The sequence below is a fragment of the Dicentrarchus labrax genome, unplaced genomic scaffold (genome assembly GCF_905237075.1).
Source record: "Dicentrarchus labrax unplaced genomic scaffold, dlabrax2021, whole genome shotgun sequence".
Lineage (NCBI taxonomy): Eukaryota > Metazoa > Chordata > Actinopteri > Moronidae > Dicentrarchus > Dicentrarchus labrax.
In genome coordinates this window covers 21,201,169-21,220,385 of record NW_026136702.1, presented here as the reverse complement: position 1 = coordinate 21,220,385, position 19,217 = coordinate 21,201,169, and the positions used below count along the sequence as shown (strand labels likewise).

The window sequence follows — 19,217 nt, the reverse complement described above, 5'->3', positions numbered from 1 at the left end:
CACGACTGTGCGGGGTTTGAAGAAACTTGTAAGAGGAATTGACACAACACAGAGCGCAACTTGGTCTGGAAGACTGAACATAAAACTCGTTCAAAACGAGAGTACCATCGGAAATAGAAACCATACACCAAAACCTGCCGTTACTGCAAGTGGCCAATAGATGGCGTTAACGCACTGTAAATAGCCAAAGAAAGTCTTACCAAGAAACACAAAATGAATGAATGGTCATTAAGACCAACACATCTATAATTTCATCTAGTTTATCATTAAATATATTCCTTATTATTTTAGCAATTATTTTATAGTCTGCATTCATGATGGTAAGATGTCTGTAATTATCAATATTTGTTCCATCACCTTTTATATATAATAAACAAAGAACACCCTGATAAAAAGAATCCCCCATACAGCCTCTGTGCAGACTTTCATTAAATATTGAAGTGAGCAGGTTTAAGACTTCCTCAATGTACAGCTGATAAAACTCAGTGGGCAGACCATCTGGACCAGGACTTTTCCCAACATGTAGCTGTTTGATGGCCTGCAACACTTCGTCCCTTCTTATTTCACCAATGAGTGAACTAAAAGTCTGTGGGCTGTATGGAGGGAGAATCTTTACAAAGCTATTTACACTAGTATTATTAATTTCTATTTTATGATAAGAGTTAGCACATTAATATCTTATTGTTTCTCTTTTCCTATTTTCACTGAATACAACGCCGCCATCTTTGTTTTTTTTGGGATTTAATGAACTTGCTTTAATATTATTTATTATTATTTATTTTTTTCAAGATTTTATAGCTTGAGCAATGTTTCCCCTTTTATTGGTTTCTGATTGTTTTTTATATATTATATAATAATTCATTATTAAGGCTGTCTATTTGTGTTTTTAAGTTTATAATGGTTTCTTCATCTGTAATAGATCTTTGTTTCATCTGCATCAAACTAATACACTGATTAATTAAGGAATTATGGTTTACATTTTTAAGTTTATTTATTTCTTTACTTTTAAATTTAAAGAAATCTTTGATTATATTTTTGAGTATTTCCCATAAATTAGTGTAGGTTATAGTTATTATTTCTTAATTGAATTCAGTTATCGAGTCTTTTAAGTTTCCAGAAGCCTCTATTGGCTGAGGCTCCAGATGACAAAGAGGTTTTAACTAAAAGATGGTCAGACAAATTATAACACTGTTCCGTAGTGAGTTACTTTAAAATTAGAGGATACGGATATTTGATCAATACGAGTTTTGGTTTTTGAATCAAACCTAGTAAAATCAGTTCTGAGTGCATAGAACACCAAAGTCAGTATTCAATGAATCAGTTAACTTTGATTCTTCACACATTTCTTTTAAAAGTTTCCCCTCAGAGCTCAGTTTAAACACTGTGCTGCTGACTCTGTCATTTTTTTCAGTTACTTAAAATCTCCACATAATATAATATTAAATCCAACTAAAGTTAATTCTGAGAGTTTTCTGAACAACTGACATTTCTTAGTTACTTCTGGAGCAGTGTAAACAATAATAATGTGATATTTTTCACCCTGATAAAAACAATCCAACATCAGCAGTCTACCTGGAATAATGTCTCTTCTCCTGATTATCTCAACATCATGAGTTTTAAAGAAAATACCAACAGCATCATCACTGCTCTCACCTATTAATATAACACTGTTACCTTTATGCCACAGATTCATTACATCATCGACATCCTCCTTTGTTTTCAGTCTCAGCTCTTGAGTGCACAGAACACCAAAGTCAGTATTCAATGAATAATTTAATTTTCTGATGTCTGAAAGCACTCGACTGAATACCACGAGCATTCCAGGTGGCAATTTTTAGGAAGCTCATAATAAACAGGAGGGTGTTAGTTCTATGGAGATGGTTTATCATCTAGGCGTTTTCCTTGTTTACCAGAGGAGAACGTACCTCGTCTCTTCTTAAAAGGGGGCTTCATTGTGAGGCTCGAGCCTGAGCTACCTTCAGATGGATCTGAGTTTGCTTCAGAGTGCGGAGGGAGAGGGGAGCTACTGACCCGCTGACCTGCTGCTAAGTCAGGACTAAAATCAGAGCTCAGGCTCTCACTACTACTCTCATAATACTGCTCATCATATGCATCATCACTATCACTGTACAAGCTTTCACTTGAGCTCTTCTCACCTGAAGAAGGGGAGAGATCAGGCAGAGGTGTGGATATCCGTAACTCCGCTGAGGGGAGCAACTCAGATGGACCAGGCTGTTGCTGAAGCAGCCTGCCTGCGACCGCCAGAGGACGATCAGGCTGCTGTTGTTGTTGTTTTCACAATTTTCTTATCCTGTTTGCCAACACATTTGATTTTATAATCAGCAAACCGCAGACTCACTGGCCTCCAATTCTTGAGTCTGTATTATCCTGTGCTGAGAACTGTAGTAAGTTGTCAAAATCCAGCAAATCCTCCACAGCTCTTTTCCTTCTCTAGGTTGATTCTGTGAGAACACTTCCATCAACTGAATAAATGGAATGAAGAAATTAATTTTGACCATTCTTCTTCATAACCTGTAGTTTGTGTACCATGTAGTGAGCAAAGATAGATGCTTAATATTCATAGCTCTGTCTAAACCAAATCTGGATTTGATAGAGCTGGTCAGAATCACTCAGTAATCTTTATTCTGCCTCCCTGATATTGATGTCATATGAAACTTTTTGTTCTGTTTTCACTTGTCAGCTGGGGGTCTTAAGCATATTTATTCACACTAACAAGGTGAATTTTGTGACATTACATTTTTCTCATATACAGAGAATGAATTCAGTACTACATATGCCTGCCTATTTATGAATACATAAAACATAAAAGACACAGCAGTCTTTGATATTATTGTGAGTGGTTTGTGGTGTCACTTAATAATGTTAAATAGATTTTAAAAAACGTTCTCTCAATCTACAGGTTTCACTCTGAAAAATGGAAGATTTCTACATTTACCACACCTCACAGGCCAACAGCTATAATTACATCAACATCACCTTCGACAGTGATGATTATGGAGAGATTGAATTCATCAAGAATGTGGTGACATACATAATCACTGGTATCTGCATTCCTTTGACCCTTGTGGCCTGTGTGTTGTAAAGGCCAAAACATTACAGGAATAATTTACTCCTTGATTAAACTACACACATGTAGTTTACATATGTGGCTCCATCCCAGTCTTCTCTTCAACTGTTGAAGTTAATGGCCATTTTTTTACAACTTAAAAAAAAAAAAAATACATTTGAAGAGTTTGTCGGTGAAATTCTTACAGTATATTTTGGGCTCTTTATTTGATGTTTTTATTAAAATTCCATCAACTAAAGTGTGAAACCTTATGAAGAAAATTATACATCCATGTTACCCAGATGTTGAAATGTTAGGGTTAGGGTTAACTGTGTTGCCATGAATTTTCATCTTGTGCCATCATCAGGAAAAACATTTATTTGTCCAATGCTTTGGTTTATTACTAAATAAACTAATGATATTCCCAGCCTTAGATTGATTGTGTGCTAATTAACAGTCGAATAGTACCACTTAAGTAAATCCAGTAGAATCCATAACTAACCTCGGTTTATAGGTCTCCTCCTATTGCTTGCTTGATCCTCCCAGAAATATAAGTAATGAGGAGAAATATGCAAACTGTGACTCCAGTCTAGTGGATCTGTTTGACACATACAAAACACAAACATGTGTTTGGGTCAGAGTGCGTCATATCTGTGTCTGAAACACAGCTGCAGAAGCTGCAGTCAATCTGGTCCTCAGTCTTGTTCCTGCAGTGACTGACCAGTGTTTCATATCTGATATTTCTGACAGCACAAAGGACAGTTTGATGAAACATTTATAAATAACTGCAATTCTTGGTCAAAGAAAGATATTTTGGAGGAGGTGGATCTCAGAACATGTTTACAGCTGCTAATGTTTTCCTGCAGGTGTGAAATGATCATTTTACTCCGATCTACGTCATCAACCTTCTCATTTCTGACCTCGTTCAGTTCTGTTCAAATCTTAGTTGATTTTTACTTCTTTGGTGTGATGGCCAGTGTTTGCTTCATGGTGTGTATCCCCCTGGAAAGGTAGCTATCTGTCTATCCAGTATGTGTGTAGCTACTTCTGTGTCTGACCATTATATTACTATAGAATTCTGAAGCTCCTCAAAGACTATGTGTCCATCTTGTATTACAGGTATTTGGTCGTCGCCTTCCCGCTTTGGTACCGCTTCAGACGAACCATCAATGCCTCTGTAGTGGTCTGTATTGTGGTCTGGGCCCTTCCTCCTGTCTTTCTCCTCACTTTCTATTTCTGGTTTTATGTCAGAGTGAAGGTGACGTTGTGCCTATCATCTTCTGCATCTTCCTCCTTATTCCCTTTTTGGTTATGACACTGCTGTTCCTTCCAGCATCATTTGGTTCCATTTGGTTTTAACTGTTATATTTTTGTAGATCTAGATTTCAGCATACTTTCCTGTCAGCGCTGAATTATTCTGCATTGTACAAATACAGCCTGGGCTGAACCGCCACTGATTCTGGCACTTGATATACGGTCAAGGTACATGTCTAAATCATTGAAAAACTTGAATGAATTCTGAATTGTGATGTTGAAACATGTATGAAACAGAATACTTCACAACATTTGTTGGAAAAACGGATAAAGTTACAGACAGACAGAGTATAATTCTCTTGTCTTCTATCCCCTGTAAAACACAGCAGACTCTATTTTGGTGAACTGAGTGGCGCAGCCAGATAATCAAGCGGGCCCTGCCAAGTGCGTCTGGAGCGTGCAAAGCCTCTTTTGGTATTTCATTGTCAGGCTCCCTTGTAGGACCTTTGGTGGACCTGTGGCGCATTTAGGGTGGGTGCATTAAAGGCTGTGACAATCATGGCCAATCACATTCATTGCTTTCACCTCCTTTAAACACAAAGTTTGAGTTTTGGGATCCTGTGAAGAAAGATACTAATTGTTATCTGGGACCTGCACAGTTTGAATGCAGCAGCTCAGATATACTGTGTGAAATAATTCCACTCAGGCCAGCAGGGGGGGCAGTAATAATGTATTTGTGCCTGACTACTTTTTTTTCTTACTTTCTTACAAGAGGAGGTGTAGATTGACAGGACCATTTTTACTGTAGACTAGTTAGATGCAGAGGACAACTCATCAGATGTGGGTGTAGGGAACTCATTCAGTTGGGCTCTTGCAGGTTTTTAAGGTACATTTTGTGTAAAACTGATATGTTTGTGGGTATATTATATATATATATATATGTGTGTGTATACTGTATTTGTGTGAACTTGCAGCTCACAGCTTTAGTAATATCATTGACCAATGTTAGGTAGATATTTTAAAAGCATGCTCCCTTTCTATAACCTGATCTCTCAAACTACAGGTTTCACCCTGAAGAATGGAAGATTTCTACATTAACAACACCTCGCTGGCCAACAGCTATAATTACAGCAACATCACCTCCAACAATAAGGATAACAAAGAGGTTAACTTTAACCTGCGTGTGATCTTTTACATAATCATTTGTATCGGCCTTCTTTTTACCCTCATGGCCATCTATGCTCTTTATTCTCAGGTATGTACATTAAGACTGAGATTGATTGATTCACTGTCTGTCTCATGTGGCACATGGGGCTGGGACAAAGTGTGGTAACGACCTATAAATTTAAAGGAATCATTTACTCAAAAATTCAAATTTGTATAAAAGTTAATTGGACCCTGAACACTTACAGTTTACAGTTGTGGCTCCATTCCAGCGTTCACTTAAACTGTTCATGGCACCATGTAGGTAAAACTCAAAGAAAAACAGAAAATAGTCATCAAGATTGTCAGAGCAACTGGTACAGCATTATCAGAGGTGCCTGGAGGTTGAACAGTAATAACTTTAGCGATGTCCTAACTTTCCATCTTACGCCATCATCAGGTCAAACATTTGAATTTGATATATGTCCAAATACCTACAAAACCGATGACATTCCCCCCAGCCTGAGCTGTATTTTGTGTTTATTAGCTGATTTTGATGGCGACCATTACCTGCTAACATGGTAACATTGTCTTTATGAACATTTAGCTAAATGAACCACTGGGTACAGCCTCACAGACCTGCTAGCATGGCTGTAGACTCTTAGGGCCAGATTTACTAAGAATAAGGTATTTTGCAAATGTGTGCTGCTGTTTTCATTGAGTTTACAGTCAATCTATGTGTATTCAGCGTCTGATTTACTAAAACAGTGGATCTGTTTGATAAAATCATGTGTTTATGTCAGAATGCATCCTATTTGTGTCTGAAACAAAAAACAGCTTTTTCTGGTCAGAGTAAGATAACATATTTGGGAAGAGGTGGAGTTCAGAACATGTTTACAGCTGTTTGTTTACTCTTACCAATGTTTTCCTGCAGGTGCGAAATGATCACGTTGCTCCAATCTACGTCATCAACCTCTTCATTTCTGACCTCATTCAGCTCTGCTACTTGATCGTTTGGGTGGCACTACGTGGGGATCAGAAGATAGTTCAAATTTTAGAATTAATCGCTGGTTGTTGTCTGTTGGCCAGTGTCGGCTTCATGGTGTGTATCGCCCTGGAAAGGTAGCTATCTGTCTATCCAGTATGTGTGTAGCTACTTCTGTGTCTGACCATTATATTACTATAGAATTCTGAAGCTCCTCAAAGACTATGTGTCCATCTTGTATTACAGGTATTTGGTCATCGCCTTCCCGCTGTGGTACCGCTTCAGACGAACCATCAAGACCTCTGTGGTGGTCTGTGTCGTGGTCTGGGTCATTCCTTTATTCGTTAAGCTCCCTTTCATTTTCTTGGATGATTTTAACGTTAAATTCATTATCTTCGGTGTCTTCCTCCTCTTTCCTTTCCCACTGTTGATATTCTTCCTCGGTGGGACCCTCAAAGCCCTGTCTGCCAGCCGAGTCCCCTCTGATGAAAAACGAAGAATTGTGGGAGTTTTGGTTCTGGTGCTGCTTATTTACACTCTGCTGTTCCTGCCCAGCATCATTAGGTCGTTGACAGAGGAAACAAGAAGGTGTTTTACCTTGAATATTGTGTCTTCCGTGTTTCTTTGCTTGAATCCTTTTGCAGACGCAGTTCTGTATGTTTTCATGAGGAAAGGGACCATAGACAAGCTTTTGGCCTCTGTGTGTTGTTGCAGAATGAACAGCAATGATATCAGCAGTTCATCAGTATGAATGATAACAACATTTACACAGTCAGCTTCATGTAGGCAGAGAAAGAGGGAGAGAGAGAAAGAGAAGAAAACAGAAGGAGAAATGTAGGCAAAGGCTTATAGGCTTCAACAGATTTAAATAAGATACAAATTCTTATTAGTTTATTATCTGTTAGGTGTCTATCATTATTATCGTTTAATCACCGAAGTGAACCAGATGTTCTTTTGTAATTACCTAAACTCATTATAGCTGCCACACCGTTTTAAGCCTAAATCTTTATTTATTATTACAGTATATGTAATTTTATATGATTGTACAGTTGTACATTTTCTGGAAATCCAATAAAGGTTCTACCAAAATGTCTCCTAATCTCAATATATATATGAACATAAAGCTTAATATTGTTGGTACCAGGCAGTTGTTTCTGTTCATATTTTGTGGGTGTTTTCCATCTTTTTAGAAATAAAATGACACCCGTTTGACAGTTTGATTATGACTGAAAATTACATTACATCACACAACATTTTTTAGAGACTTTTACTATATAAAATGCTTTGCCAACAGTCTAATATGTATGTGATTGCATCAATTGCGTTCCTGATAGATCTGTATTTACTGATAAAGAATGATCAAGTTTATTAATTTATCAATTATCAGTCTGTCATCTTCGTCCTGATCTCTGACCTCATCCAGATGTGCAGATAACAGTATTAGCACTTACAGTTTTATAGCACCCAACACTCACACTTTAGACTTCAGACATCATACTTGCTAATGTTGCATTATTGTTCATAAATAACTTATTTACTTCAATTGTCACTGTGTGGGCCTCCCTTCTTTGTTATACTCCTGAACGAGCCGGGCATAACACACCAACTTACAGTCCTAATTGGAAGTCTGCTCATACAAAGAAAGAACTGAAAGGCCACAAGCTAAACTGACTGTTATAATGTGAGTTACATGAAAGATTTTTATCCAGCTTGAAGGATAGGCAGCCTTCCTCTAACTGATTTGATGTGTGGGTTAATAGGCTGAAGAATGTCTTCCCTTATAAACTTATAAGCTTCAGTAATTTCACATTATATACAATGTTGTCCAGTAGGCCTGAGGTGAGTAGGTAAGACCTGTATCTGTTTAAAGTCACATGTACATTTAGTCATATGACAGACAGAGGAGTTTAATCCAATTTACAGACACAGAAACACAGGAAGTTGCTGCAATGTGTTGATTGACAGATTACAGACACTTTGAGGCTGTTATCTAACAGCTATCAGACTTTATGTTTTCAACATGTTTTATATGCTGTTTGTACCATACATTAAAGCTCATGCTTTTAGGTCTTTAACATGTGTTAAGGTATGGTTATTGATTGCTGGAAAATCCATTGTCTTTTCTTCTTTTTGTCTTTTAGAGTCTAATTTGATACCTAAAATTTAATAAATATTATTTTAGATGCAGATTACAGGGAACTTTATTGTCTGTGCTGAATTATTCTGCATTGTTGTAAAAAATACAGTCAGGACTGCTCAGTGCTGTTTGTGAATGAAATTGGGCCCAAGTTACATTTAGCAGAGAACCACATGTTAGGCGTGGGTGCTGCAGCAGAATTTGTTTTTTATCCGATACCATCACTGTGATGTTTGCTATGTGTCAGATTAAACTAATCAGCCACATCGTGCACATAAGCACATAAGACGACAACAGCAATGGAGAAGTAAAGTGTACATGCAGTGTACACAAAGAGCTGCTATTACTGAGTGATGAAATTATAAATTATACCATTGGCTGTCGCTCTTTCTAAATTAGTAGGTGGGTGAGTATACATTCTGCAGATATAAATCAATGAAAGAGCAGGGGGTGTTAATAAATAATTACAATAGTTAGAATAAGTCCTCTATCAAATGAAACATCTTCAGATGTGAGTGGAAAGAGTTTATAATATTACAATTATTTTGTAAATGTTATAAATGTTTTGTCAAAATAACATTAATTGATCATTACATCTGTCTTCCTGATGTACTATGTGTACACGTTGTAAATGCCTGTCTCTTAAAAGTGTTCTAGGCAATGTTATATTCAGGGATTTTGAGAAAAGAAGCTTTGTTTTCACTTGTTGAACATGTTATAGATATGTGCATTTTCAATACCAACATCAGAGGAAGATAAGGACATGATAAAACCAAATATCAGCAACATCTTTATAGCAGGAAATGTATGTGATATCTTATAAGTACAATTTGCAGACAACTCTTACTCTGAAACTGGGGCATTTCTAGGAGTTAAGGACACTGGGGGCTTAGCCCAGGCATCTGTAGGGGGCTCCAGGGGAATCCTTTTTATGCTTTTTCTGAAATTAAAATTAAATCTAAATTGTGATATTAAAGATTTAGTAGTTAATAATTAAAGTAAAAGCAAAATACTTTACCATCATCATACATTAGTGGATTTAAAAAGAGAACAGATGAACACACAGCTGATTGTTGATCGTGAAGTTAAATTAGTGATATTAAAGAGAATTACATTTGGAGCTTCTTCATTAGTGTATTTACCTGAAAATTAGATTTGTTGTGTTTTTGCTCTCTTACAATGAGCCTTTTATGTCTATAGACACGATCATCTCTTCCATGAATGCCATGCCATGTTGAACCACCATGTCTCTACAATAGCCCAGAACGGACAAACCACACACTGGCTAGATAAGGCTTTTCGTGCCTTTTCGACGCTTTGTGGCTACTGTAGTTTCCACTTGGAGGGGGAGGGTGAAGCGAGGGACTTGAATTCTGCAATTACACCATTATATGCTAATAAATCCTACACATTCCATTAAATGTATTTACGTTAATCATCACCTTGTCTTTTATGCCATACATTTTTCAATTCTATTCAGTTTTATTTGTATAATGCCAAATCATAACAGATATTCTCAGGACACTTATTTATAGAGGCTGCATGTTTCCAGGCATGAGCAAGCACTTTGTGACAGTTGCAAGGAAGCATTGGTCTTACGTCAACATTGCTGCAATATTAGACAGAGCAACATGCCATAACTCTCAAGACAAAAGATGCCTGACTCAAACTGTTATATAGTGTTATATGTAATGTATAGTACAAAGTATAACTATAATATATATAATATAATATAACATTTTTAGATGTATAATTTGTATCCATTTTGTATTGCACTGATATTAAATACATTTATGAATTTATTCTAAAATTGACATTTATAATCACATTTTACATTATTTAGTTTTATTACGTGCAGCTTTTCATTTCCCCTTATTTTAAGAGGAAAAGGAAAGGGCTCCTGCTGGTCATTTGGGTGCCTGTCTGTTCTATCTTTAAGTTTTCTTTTATTTAAGGCATTGACACCCCCCGACTGAGTATTTTCCCATACACAGTGGGTCCAGTGGCATCCATACTTGACTTTCCAGGACAGAGTGTTTAAGCTGTGTGCACAGAATCATCAGGTGTTAGTTAGTCCAGTTAACTCTGCTATCAGTGCTCTGTCCTCATCTGATAATGCCTTCACGAACATCAATCCAACTACTCAAACAGATTACACCCCCAGTTTTCTTGCCAAAATAACAGCATGATCCAGTTCTAGCAAGTTGTAAACTATAGTTATTGTCTTAATTATTAAAGTAGCCTACTTCCTCTTCATCTTCATCTGTACCTTTTCACAGAGTGACAAGGCAGACACCCTAAGGAATTGGCTACATTAGTAGCCAGTACAAGGCTGTGTAAGGGCCCAATATGAATGGGCTTTACTCATTTCCATCTCCACGTTTTTACCACAGTGACAGAAAATGGTGACAAGTCAGACTGAAACTTGACCAATCAAAAGTTAACAGTGTCTTTCCAAATTGCCAACCTGACCAAAAAGAAACGCACCTTCCTCTGTGATACATTTTGTGTAGCATAAATAAATCTGTAACCTAAATGCTGCTTTTCTACTCTACTTGCCAGATGAACCAAACCCTGTCCTCTTTTTTTGTCAAAAATAAAACAGACTGAGGTATCCAGTGTAGTGTATCCCAGAAGAAGTCTCTAAATAATGCTGTAGAATTTAATAAAGAGATTTGCTAGAGGTCCTAACACAGCCAGGCTGTGCCACAAAGTGGAGGCCAACAGATTGTTAATAAAAAGGGTACGCTCCCTGTAGGACATCCAGGGTAACAACCATTGCCATTTAATAATAATAATAAAAAATTGTATTTGTTGGCGCCTTTCACAACACAAAAGGTCACCTTACAGGAAAAAACAACTGCAGAAAAACACAGCATAGTAAATACATATAAAATACATATAAAATTGGTTATGGAGTTTGTATTGTATCCGTTGTTGGACGGTGACCAGTGGAGGTGAATGAGCACTGGTGTGATCTGAGGACTTGGTACGTGTTATGATTCTGGAAGCGGTGTTCTGGATGGTTTATAGACAGTGGATGAGTTTTTGTTGTAGACCAATGAGAAGAGAGTTACAATAGTACAGACGAGAAGTGACCAAGGCATTTATGAGGACTTCAGTGGAGTGCTGGGTGAGGGAGGGCCGAAGTCAGGAGATGTTGCGGAGATGGAAAAAGGATGTACGTGAGATGTTGTTGATGTGGGATGTGAGTGAGAGAGTACTGTCCAAGATGACGCCAAGACTTTTAACTTCGGTTGAAGTGGGGACCAGACAGCCATCGATGAGAATACTGAGGGGATGGGATTTAGAGAGTGATGATTTGGATCCGATGAGAAGAACTTCACTTTTATTGCCATTGAGTTTGAGCTTGTTGTTTGACATCCAGTTTGTAATGGTTTCCAGGCAGTCTGTGAGGGCAGTAGGGGGTGATGCAGTGTCTGGTTTGGTGGTGATGTAGATTTGGGTGTCGTCAGCATGAAAGTGGAAGTGAATACCAAAATGACGGAAAATATTGCCGAGTGGGAGGATATAAATGATGAAAAGTAAGGGACCCAGAACAGACCCTTGTTGAACACCGTGAGTGAGTGGTGAGGGTGGTGATCTGGTATTTTCTCCTTGGATGAACTGGGAACGGTCAGATATGTAGGAATGGAACCACTGAAGGGAGATGCCAGAGACCCCAGTGCTGGCCAAACAATCTAGGAGGATGGCACGAGATATTGTGTCAAAGCCGGCACTGAGGTCTAGGAGTATGAGGATGGTGAGAAGGCCAGAATCAGCTGCTAAAAGAAGGTCAGTTGTTATTCAAATGAGAGCTGTTTCTGTACTGTGGTTGGGACGGAAACCAGACTGAAAAGGCTCGAAGAGGTTATTTTTTGATAGATGATCTTGAAGTTGGCAAGCTACTGTGCGTTCTATAACTTTTGAGATGAATGATATGTTATAAATAGGGCGATAGTTTTTTAATTTGTTTGGGTCCAGGCCAGGTTTCTTTAATATAGGTGTGACTGAAGCAGTTTTGAGCAGGGAGGGAACAGTACCAGTTGACAGGAAGGAGTGAACAATTTGTGTAATGAGAGGGGAGAGTGTAGGGAGACAAGCCTTGACCAGTGTGGTGGAAAGTGGGGGTCGAGTAGACAAGTAGTAGACCGGGAAGACACGATCAGTTGGGATATCTGTTGATTCGAGGGAAGATGAAAAGCAGATAGGGTACTGGTGGGCTGGACAGTAGCACAAGGAGTGTTTAACTGAGAGGACAGGGAAGGGGTGAGATGGTGGTGTATGGAGTAAACTTTGTGATTTATGAAGTCCAAGAATTGTTGACACTGAAAGACTGACGTGAAGTGGGTGGCAGTTTCTTTGGGCTTGAGTAGTTCATTTACTGTGGAGAATAGAATCCTGGTATTGTTTCCGTTGCGCTGGATGATGTTGAAGTAGTAGGCAGATTTGGCAGTATTTAGAGCGGTCTTGTAGGAGGTGATGTGGTCTGAGTACATTTGAGAATGAACAGTGAGTCCGGTTTTCTTGGCAAGCCACTCAAGGCGGCGGCCATGAGTTTTGAGTTGGCGGAGTTCAGAGGTAAACCATGGAGCAGTCCTAGAGAAAGTCACTGTGCGGGTTTTTGATGGAGCCAGGGTGTCCAGTGCGGCAAGCAGTGTGCTATTGTAATGGTCAACGAGTTCAGTAGCGGAGAAGTGTGAGTGAGAGATTGAGATGGAAATTAAACTGTTCAGTTCTTGTCTATTACAAGAAAACCATCTCAAAAATCTCTGAAATTTAGGGCCATGTGAAGACTATACAACGTAATTCATCTTTATATTTACCAAATAACCAAAACATAAATTAAGATAAACAGGCCTGCCATTATTCTAACTTTAGATAGAATAAAGGTAGTTGACAGGATAGGGTAGCTCTTTCTCTTTTCCTCCGTAAATCACTTTGGCTTTGGTCTCTACTTCATCAACTGGATTAATGTTCTATAAAACATCCTCAGCATCTGTAATTGCCAATAGAGTGACCTAAACAGAGACACTAGACAAGGATGCCCATTATTACCTTTTCCACTTTTTATAAAACCACTCCCATCAGCAATAATACAGGATGACTGCATTTCAGGCATTAAATCAAATTCACACCATCATAAAGTTAGTCCATATACTGATGACAGCTTGTTATATCTAACAATCCCTCAACCTCCCTCCTGTCAGTCCACAATCTGATTAACATAACAACACTTTTGAAGTTTTCTAGATACTCCATTAACTGGTCTAAAAAAACTCAAAACCATTTTGAGTGGGATGTTGAGGTTGGGGATCTTCTTTAAACCACATAAGCCAACCCAGCAAATGGCTTGGAATGCATATGTCAACCAAGCCAAATTACATATTTTTAAACTAATTTTTTATCCCACTACTATATAGCATCAAAGATGACGTGGATGGATGGAAAAACTCCCACTTGCTATCTCTTTACCATTACCCCTGTTAATCCTTCCCTGGGATAGCTGTTACTAAATTCATCAGCAAATACATTTCTAGGAGAGGAAAAAGCATCTAGGATCAAAATAACCACATTCCAAAACCCCACACAATATGGCGAACTCAATGCACCAAATATTAACCCCTACATCCTTCCACCAGCTTCAGTATATCTGACTCTGGTCAAAAAAATCCCAATTCTGCCTGGGTCATATTATGCAGACCATTTCTAAGGATCTACCCATTCAGTGTATTACATTTAAATCCATCAAATGCATCAATCAAATGCTTCAAATTAAACATTGTGAATACCACTCTCACTGCATGGGAAGCAAATGAAATACCTAATGTTAAATTATTTCCTTCTTCTGTCTCTCCGATCTTGCATAACCCCATGTATCTGTGCTTCTGTTATTGTTTTGTAAATATCTAAATAATATTAATATAGAGAAAAAATAAATAATATTTTATATATTTTACTATTTTCCCAAGTTTTTAATTTTTTAGGTGTCTCACACACATTTTAATTTAGCTGTTGCTTTAATTGTTATAACTAATGTACGTGTATCCAGAACTTTATTTGTTTTGGTTATTCATTATTTATTGTACAAATAATAAACTAAACTATATACTATTTGTTTAATCTGTATTTATATATGTTTAAGTTTTGGTGTTTTAGCAGTAGGTATGCTAGTGTTGAGGATGTGAATCAGAGCAGGTCATTTACAACAGTTGTTATGTGTTTGGCAATATGGATACAATATTATAGCACAGCATATGTAATCTTTATATGAAACTGAATATTTTCTGGAAATTCAACGTAATTTCTGTTTTGATACAAAAACAGAAATGTTTGCCTTTTATTAACTTCCTGAATTAAAACCTGGTGAGCGCTTTGTGAGATAAAAGGCTGCAAGACAGACTACCAGTGCTAATGTGGCACATAGTGTAAAAGCATTTTGAGTGGTTGGAAGACTAGAAAGGCACTATACAAGTAAAGGTCCATTTACCATTTACCATTTACCAGGACCCTCAGTAGCCTACCTTGCTGCAGTCACACTGTCTGTTATCTCCTACTGCAGAAGTGATGGTGAGGTTCACGGAAGTCAGTCAATGTGATTTCCTCATTCCTTTTGCTCTCTAGTGCTCTGCCGTCATATCAGAATCTTTGATAACAAGAAATGAGGCACAAATGTAGTTTTGTGTCCTGTGATTATTACCAAAATGTTTCAGTGATACCTCATTTATCACTATAATTCATTGATCAATAATGATAAATTCCTCTTCTTTTTATTGAATTTCAAATAACAATTAGAGTATTATATTTCGTATTTTAAAGGGCATTATGTTTTGATCTGTTTTTAATTTAGATACATATTGGGCCTATGTATCTTTTCAACAGTTTTATACAACAATGCTAGTTGCTTTTGTCTGTTGATATCTCTGGCAGCACTTTCAGGCTGTTTGTTAACATACTTTAACCCTTACAAACTGTTCATATCCAATGCGTTCACAGTATGGTCCAAGAAAGTCCTCATAAAAAAGTGTCTATACCATATGTTGAACTACAGATCTATTTAGAATATGTAAAAAGCCTATCTTACATTAATAAATTAATTATTAATCCTTAATTTATGATTTTAGATAGCATGAGAGTGTAGTTTTTAGGTTCTAGACCACTCACTTTGGAGAAAAAAACACATATATCACACTATATCATATCCTGTTTTACCTAAGACATTAAAACATAAAAGCCATAATGATTTAAATATATTTTATTAATAGTGAAAATGGCAAAAACATTCTGGAACTGTTATAATAAAACCACATAACTATCGCAACCATTGGACACTGTCCTTACTGCAATATCATTATATTAACAACAATATTAATTTAACATTAGATTCTAAACACAACACATGAAACATGTTTGTTGCAAACTAGTCAGTGCATTCAATGCAGTAGTAGGAAAATATTCATCTTCTTCTCTTCTTTAGAAAAAGGGAAGTGTAGATTACCAGGAACCTACTACTTTACCTTATTTAATGTGTGTACAGTTTGAATGCAGAAGACATACAGATCAGATGTTGGGGGGATATTAAAAGAGCTTGTTCCTTTTTAATAATCTGATCACTCAAATACAGGTTTCACTCTGAAGAATGGAAGATTTCAACATAAACAACATGCCACAGGACAACAGATTTAATTACAGCAACATCACCTCCTCTGGCAATGATTTTGACAAAAGTATATCCATCAGATATGCGGTGACACACATAATCATTTGTATCGGTCTTCCTTTGACCCTCATGGCCATCTATGCTCTTTATTCTCAGGTATGTACATTATGAGATTTATTTATTATTCATGTCATGTCTGTTGTACAGTCTGTCTGTATGTAAAGTATCTTGATCTGAGGAAGAAGTTAGTTGAATCCTAAACATAAACATGTGTCAGCTTTCTCTTAAACTGTCAAGAAAACAGTCATCAAGTTAAGTAAAAAAAAGTTGGTAAACATTTTGGACATTCATGGTTTCCAGACGATGAGTACCTATTGACCTTCTTTTTTGACGTTTTTACTGAAATGCCTCGAAAACTGTTGCATGGATTGCGATAAAAGATGATACAGACATGCATTGTGCCCAGAGTTTGAATAGTAATAACTTTTGTGATACTCTGACTTTTCATCTAGTGCCATCATCAGGTCAAACTTTTAAATTTGTCCAATACTCTGGTTTACGACTAATACCTGCAAACTAATAACATTGCCATTAGCCTCAGATTACATTTGTGCTTATGAGCACATTTCCGCATGCTAACACTAAACAAAGATGCATATGCAATGAGAAGAGGTGCGTTATATCTGTGCCTGTTAACGCAGTGACTGGTCAGTATCTGATATTTCTGACAGCACTGAGTTTGATGAAAAATACATAAATAACTGCAATTGCTGGTCAGAGCAAGATGACATATTTGGGAGGAGGTAGAGTTCTGAACATGTTTACAACTGCTTGTTTACTTTTACCAATTTTTTCCTGCAGGTGCGAAATGATCATGTTGCTCCGATCCACGTCATCAACCTTCTGATTTCTGATCTCATTCAGCTTTGCTGCATGATCGTTTGGGTGGCATCACCTAAGGATCAGAAGATTTCTAAAATTGTAGAGGTTTTTTACCTCTCTGGTCTGGGGGCCAGTGTTTGCTTCATGGTGTGCGTCGCCCTGGAAAGGTAGCTATCTGTCTATCCAGTATGTGTGTAGCTACTTCTGTGTCTGACCATTATATTACTATAGAATTCTGAAGCTCCTCAAAGACTATGTGTCGATCTTGTATTACAGGTATTTGGTTGTCGCCTTCCCGCTGTGGTACCGCTTCAGACGAACCATCAAGACCTCTGTGGTGGTCTGTGTTGTGGTCTGGACTGTTCCTCTTGTCTTGCTCCTCTCTGCAATTTTCTGGGATGATGTTAAGGTCATATGCGCTATCTTCAGCGTTTTCCTCCTCCTTCCCTTCCCACTGTTGATATTCTTCCTTGGTGGGACCCTCAAAGCCCTGTCTGCCAGCCGAGTCCCCTCTGATGAAAAACAACGAATTGTGGGAGTTTTGGTCCTGGTGCTGCTTATTTACACTCTGCTGTTCATGCCCGTAATCATTGGGTTAGTAGCAGAGGGAGCAAGAAGTAACGTCACCTTCAGAAACCTGTCTGTCATCTTTGTTAGATTAAGTCCTCTTGCAGACTTAGTTCTGTATGTTTTCATGAGGAAAGGGACCATAGACAAGCTTTTGGCCTCTGTGTGTTGTTGCAGAATGAACAGCAATGATATCAGCAGTTCATCAGTATGAAGTATGAATCATTTACACAGTCAGCTTCATGTAGGCAGAGAAAGAGGGAGAGAGAGAAAGGGGAGAAAACAGAAGGAGAAATGTAGGCAAATAGAAAGGATAGAGACAACACATACTGTCATCTTTTGATTTCCAATAAGACAGCTGACAATAAATAAAAGGAAGCATTATGTTCTGACTCTGCTGTTGAAATGAGATTTTTGCTGTTGTTGAGGTGTGATTCTGAGTTTTATTTCACATATATTTTCTGGAAATTCAATAAAAACTTTTCCCTGTCTGCCTTTGAGTGACTTGACTTTGACACTAATTTAAAACCTGACAAATGAACATGCATGACTTGAATCTAAACAGTGGTTACTTTTTACATGCACTGGTATCTGTTTCAAAACTGTTTAAACAATTAATTAAACAATCAGCCATTCCTGGAACAGTGACTAAATGCAGAAAAGCATAAACAGTGACTAATTCACATGATAAAATGAAGTAAAGCCAATTGGTGACATGCTGGTGAACATGAGTCAACAAAGTTCTCAAGATAAGACAAAGAGAGAGAGGAAGTCAGCAGTCACGTCTGCTTTCTGCATGTTTTATAACTATTTTCTGCATGTGAAGATCATGGACTTAGATATTTGGCGCCTAACGTTTTTTCTTTTTTTGATTAGTAGTGACATCCCTATTATTAGTATTACTAGTATTATTTAGCAGAACAGTCATACAAACACAAATATCAGTGACCAGAGGCAATTACACCATGTCCTGTTCCACATACAAATGAATGGGAAGGGAAAATCTGTGTTAGCATGTAGAAATCATGGAAATCATAGAAACATGGTGGACTAGAAGCATAATTATTTTGCTGTGGTAAATGAAAAACAATCTTACTAAACAGTGATGGTAAAAGTTAGCACAAATTCTATATGTATAGTGTGCTCTAATGTGCTTTATGCTGCTATTACGTGAGATTAGTAGTACCAATTTATGTAATTCCTGCAGATGTTGAGCTGCAGGCTCCTAAAGGTGCAGTCAGACGTGTCCATGGCACAGCAGCAAAGCTACAGGGTAGGTGACCCTCCAGGACAAAATGTTGCCTTGAAATCAAAATAATCACCATACCCTAGGTGTATTCATACTTTGCACGTGACGTCACAACTACTAGCTGGCGGGCAAGAACATCGTTCTCCAGCAACGAAACCCAGTAAACTAATAAAGGATCTTGCCAGGACGTCGCCAGTTTTACTATACAAAAGTATATATATATATATATAGATCATATGTACGTGATTTGATGATATGATGAGAAGAAGAATA

General features: G+C 37.5%; 2 protein-coding genes across 7 annotated transcripts in view; both read left to right on the top strand.

Moving 5' to 3' along the window:
- Positions 1-7,541, top strand: part of LOC127352298 (G-protein coupled receptor 4-like) — a 128,442-nt gene extending 120,901 nt beyond the window's left edge. For 2 of the 6 annotated variants that reach the window (XM_051380588.1, XM_051380569.1), the window contains exons 2-4: positions 5,385-5,576; positions 6,399-6,586; positions 6,696-7,541. In XM_051380588.1, coding sequence (XP_051236548.1) covers positions 5,400-5,576; positions 6,399-6,586; positions 6,696-7,200 — 870 coding nt within the window. In that variant the 5' untranslated portion in view covers positions 5,385-5,399 and the 3' untranslated portion in view covers positions 7,201-7,541. Of the gene's footprint in view, positions 1-5,145; positions 5,208-5,384; positions 5,577-6,398; positions 6,587-6,695 lie in introns of those variants that run through there. The other 4 variants (XM_051380596.1, XM_051380606.1, XM_051380579.1 and 1 more) reach the window with 3 other exon arrangements.
- An 8,708-nt stretch (positions 7,542-16,249) lies between these two features.
- On the top strand, positions 16,250-17,909 carry LOC127379600 (G-protein coupled receptor 4-like). Its single transcript, XM_051429418.1, has 3 exons — positions 16,250-16,402; positions 17,108-17,295; positions 17,405-17,909. Exons 1-3 carry the CDS (start codon positions 16,250-16,252, stop codon positions 17,907-17,909), a joined length of 846 nt encoding a protein of 281 aa, XP_051285378.1.
- The last annotated feature ends 1,308 nt before the right edge of the window (positions 17,910-19,217 follow it).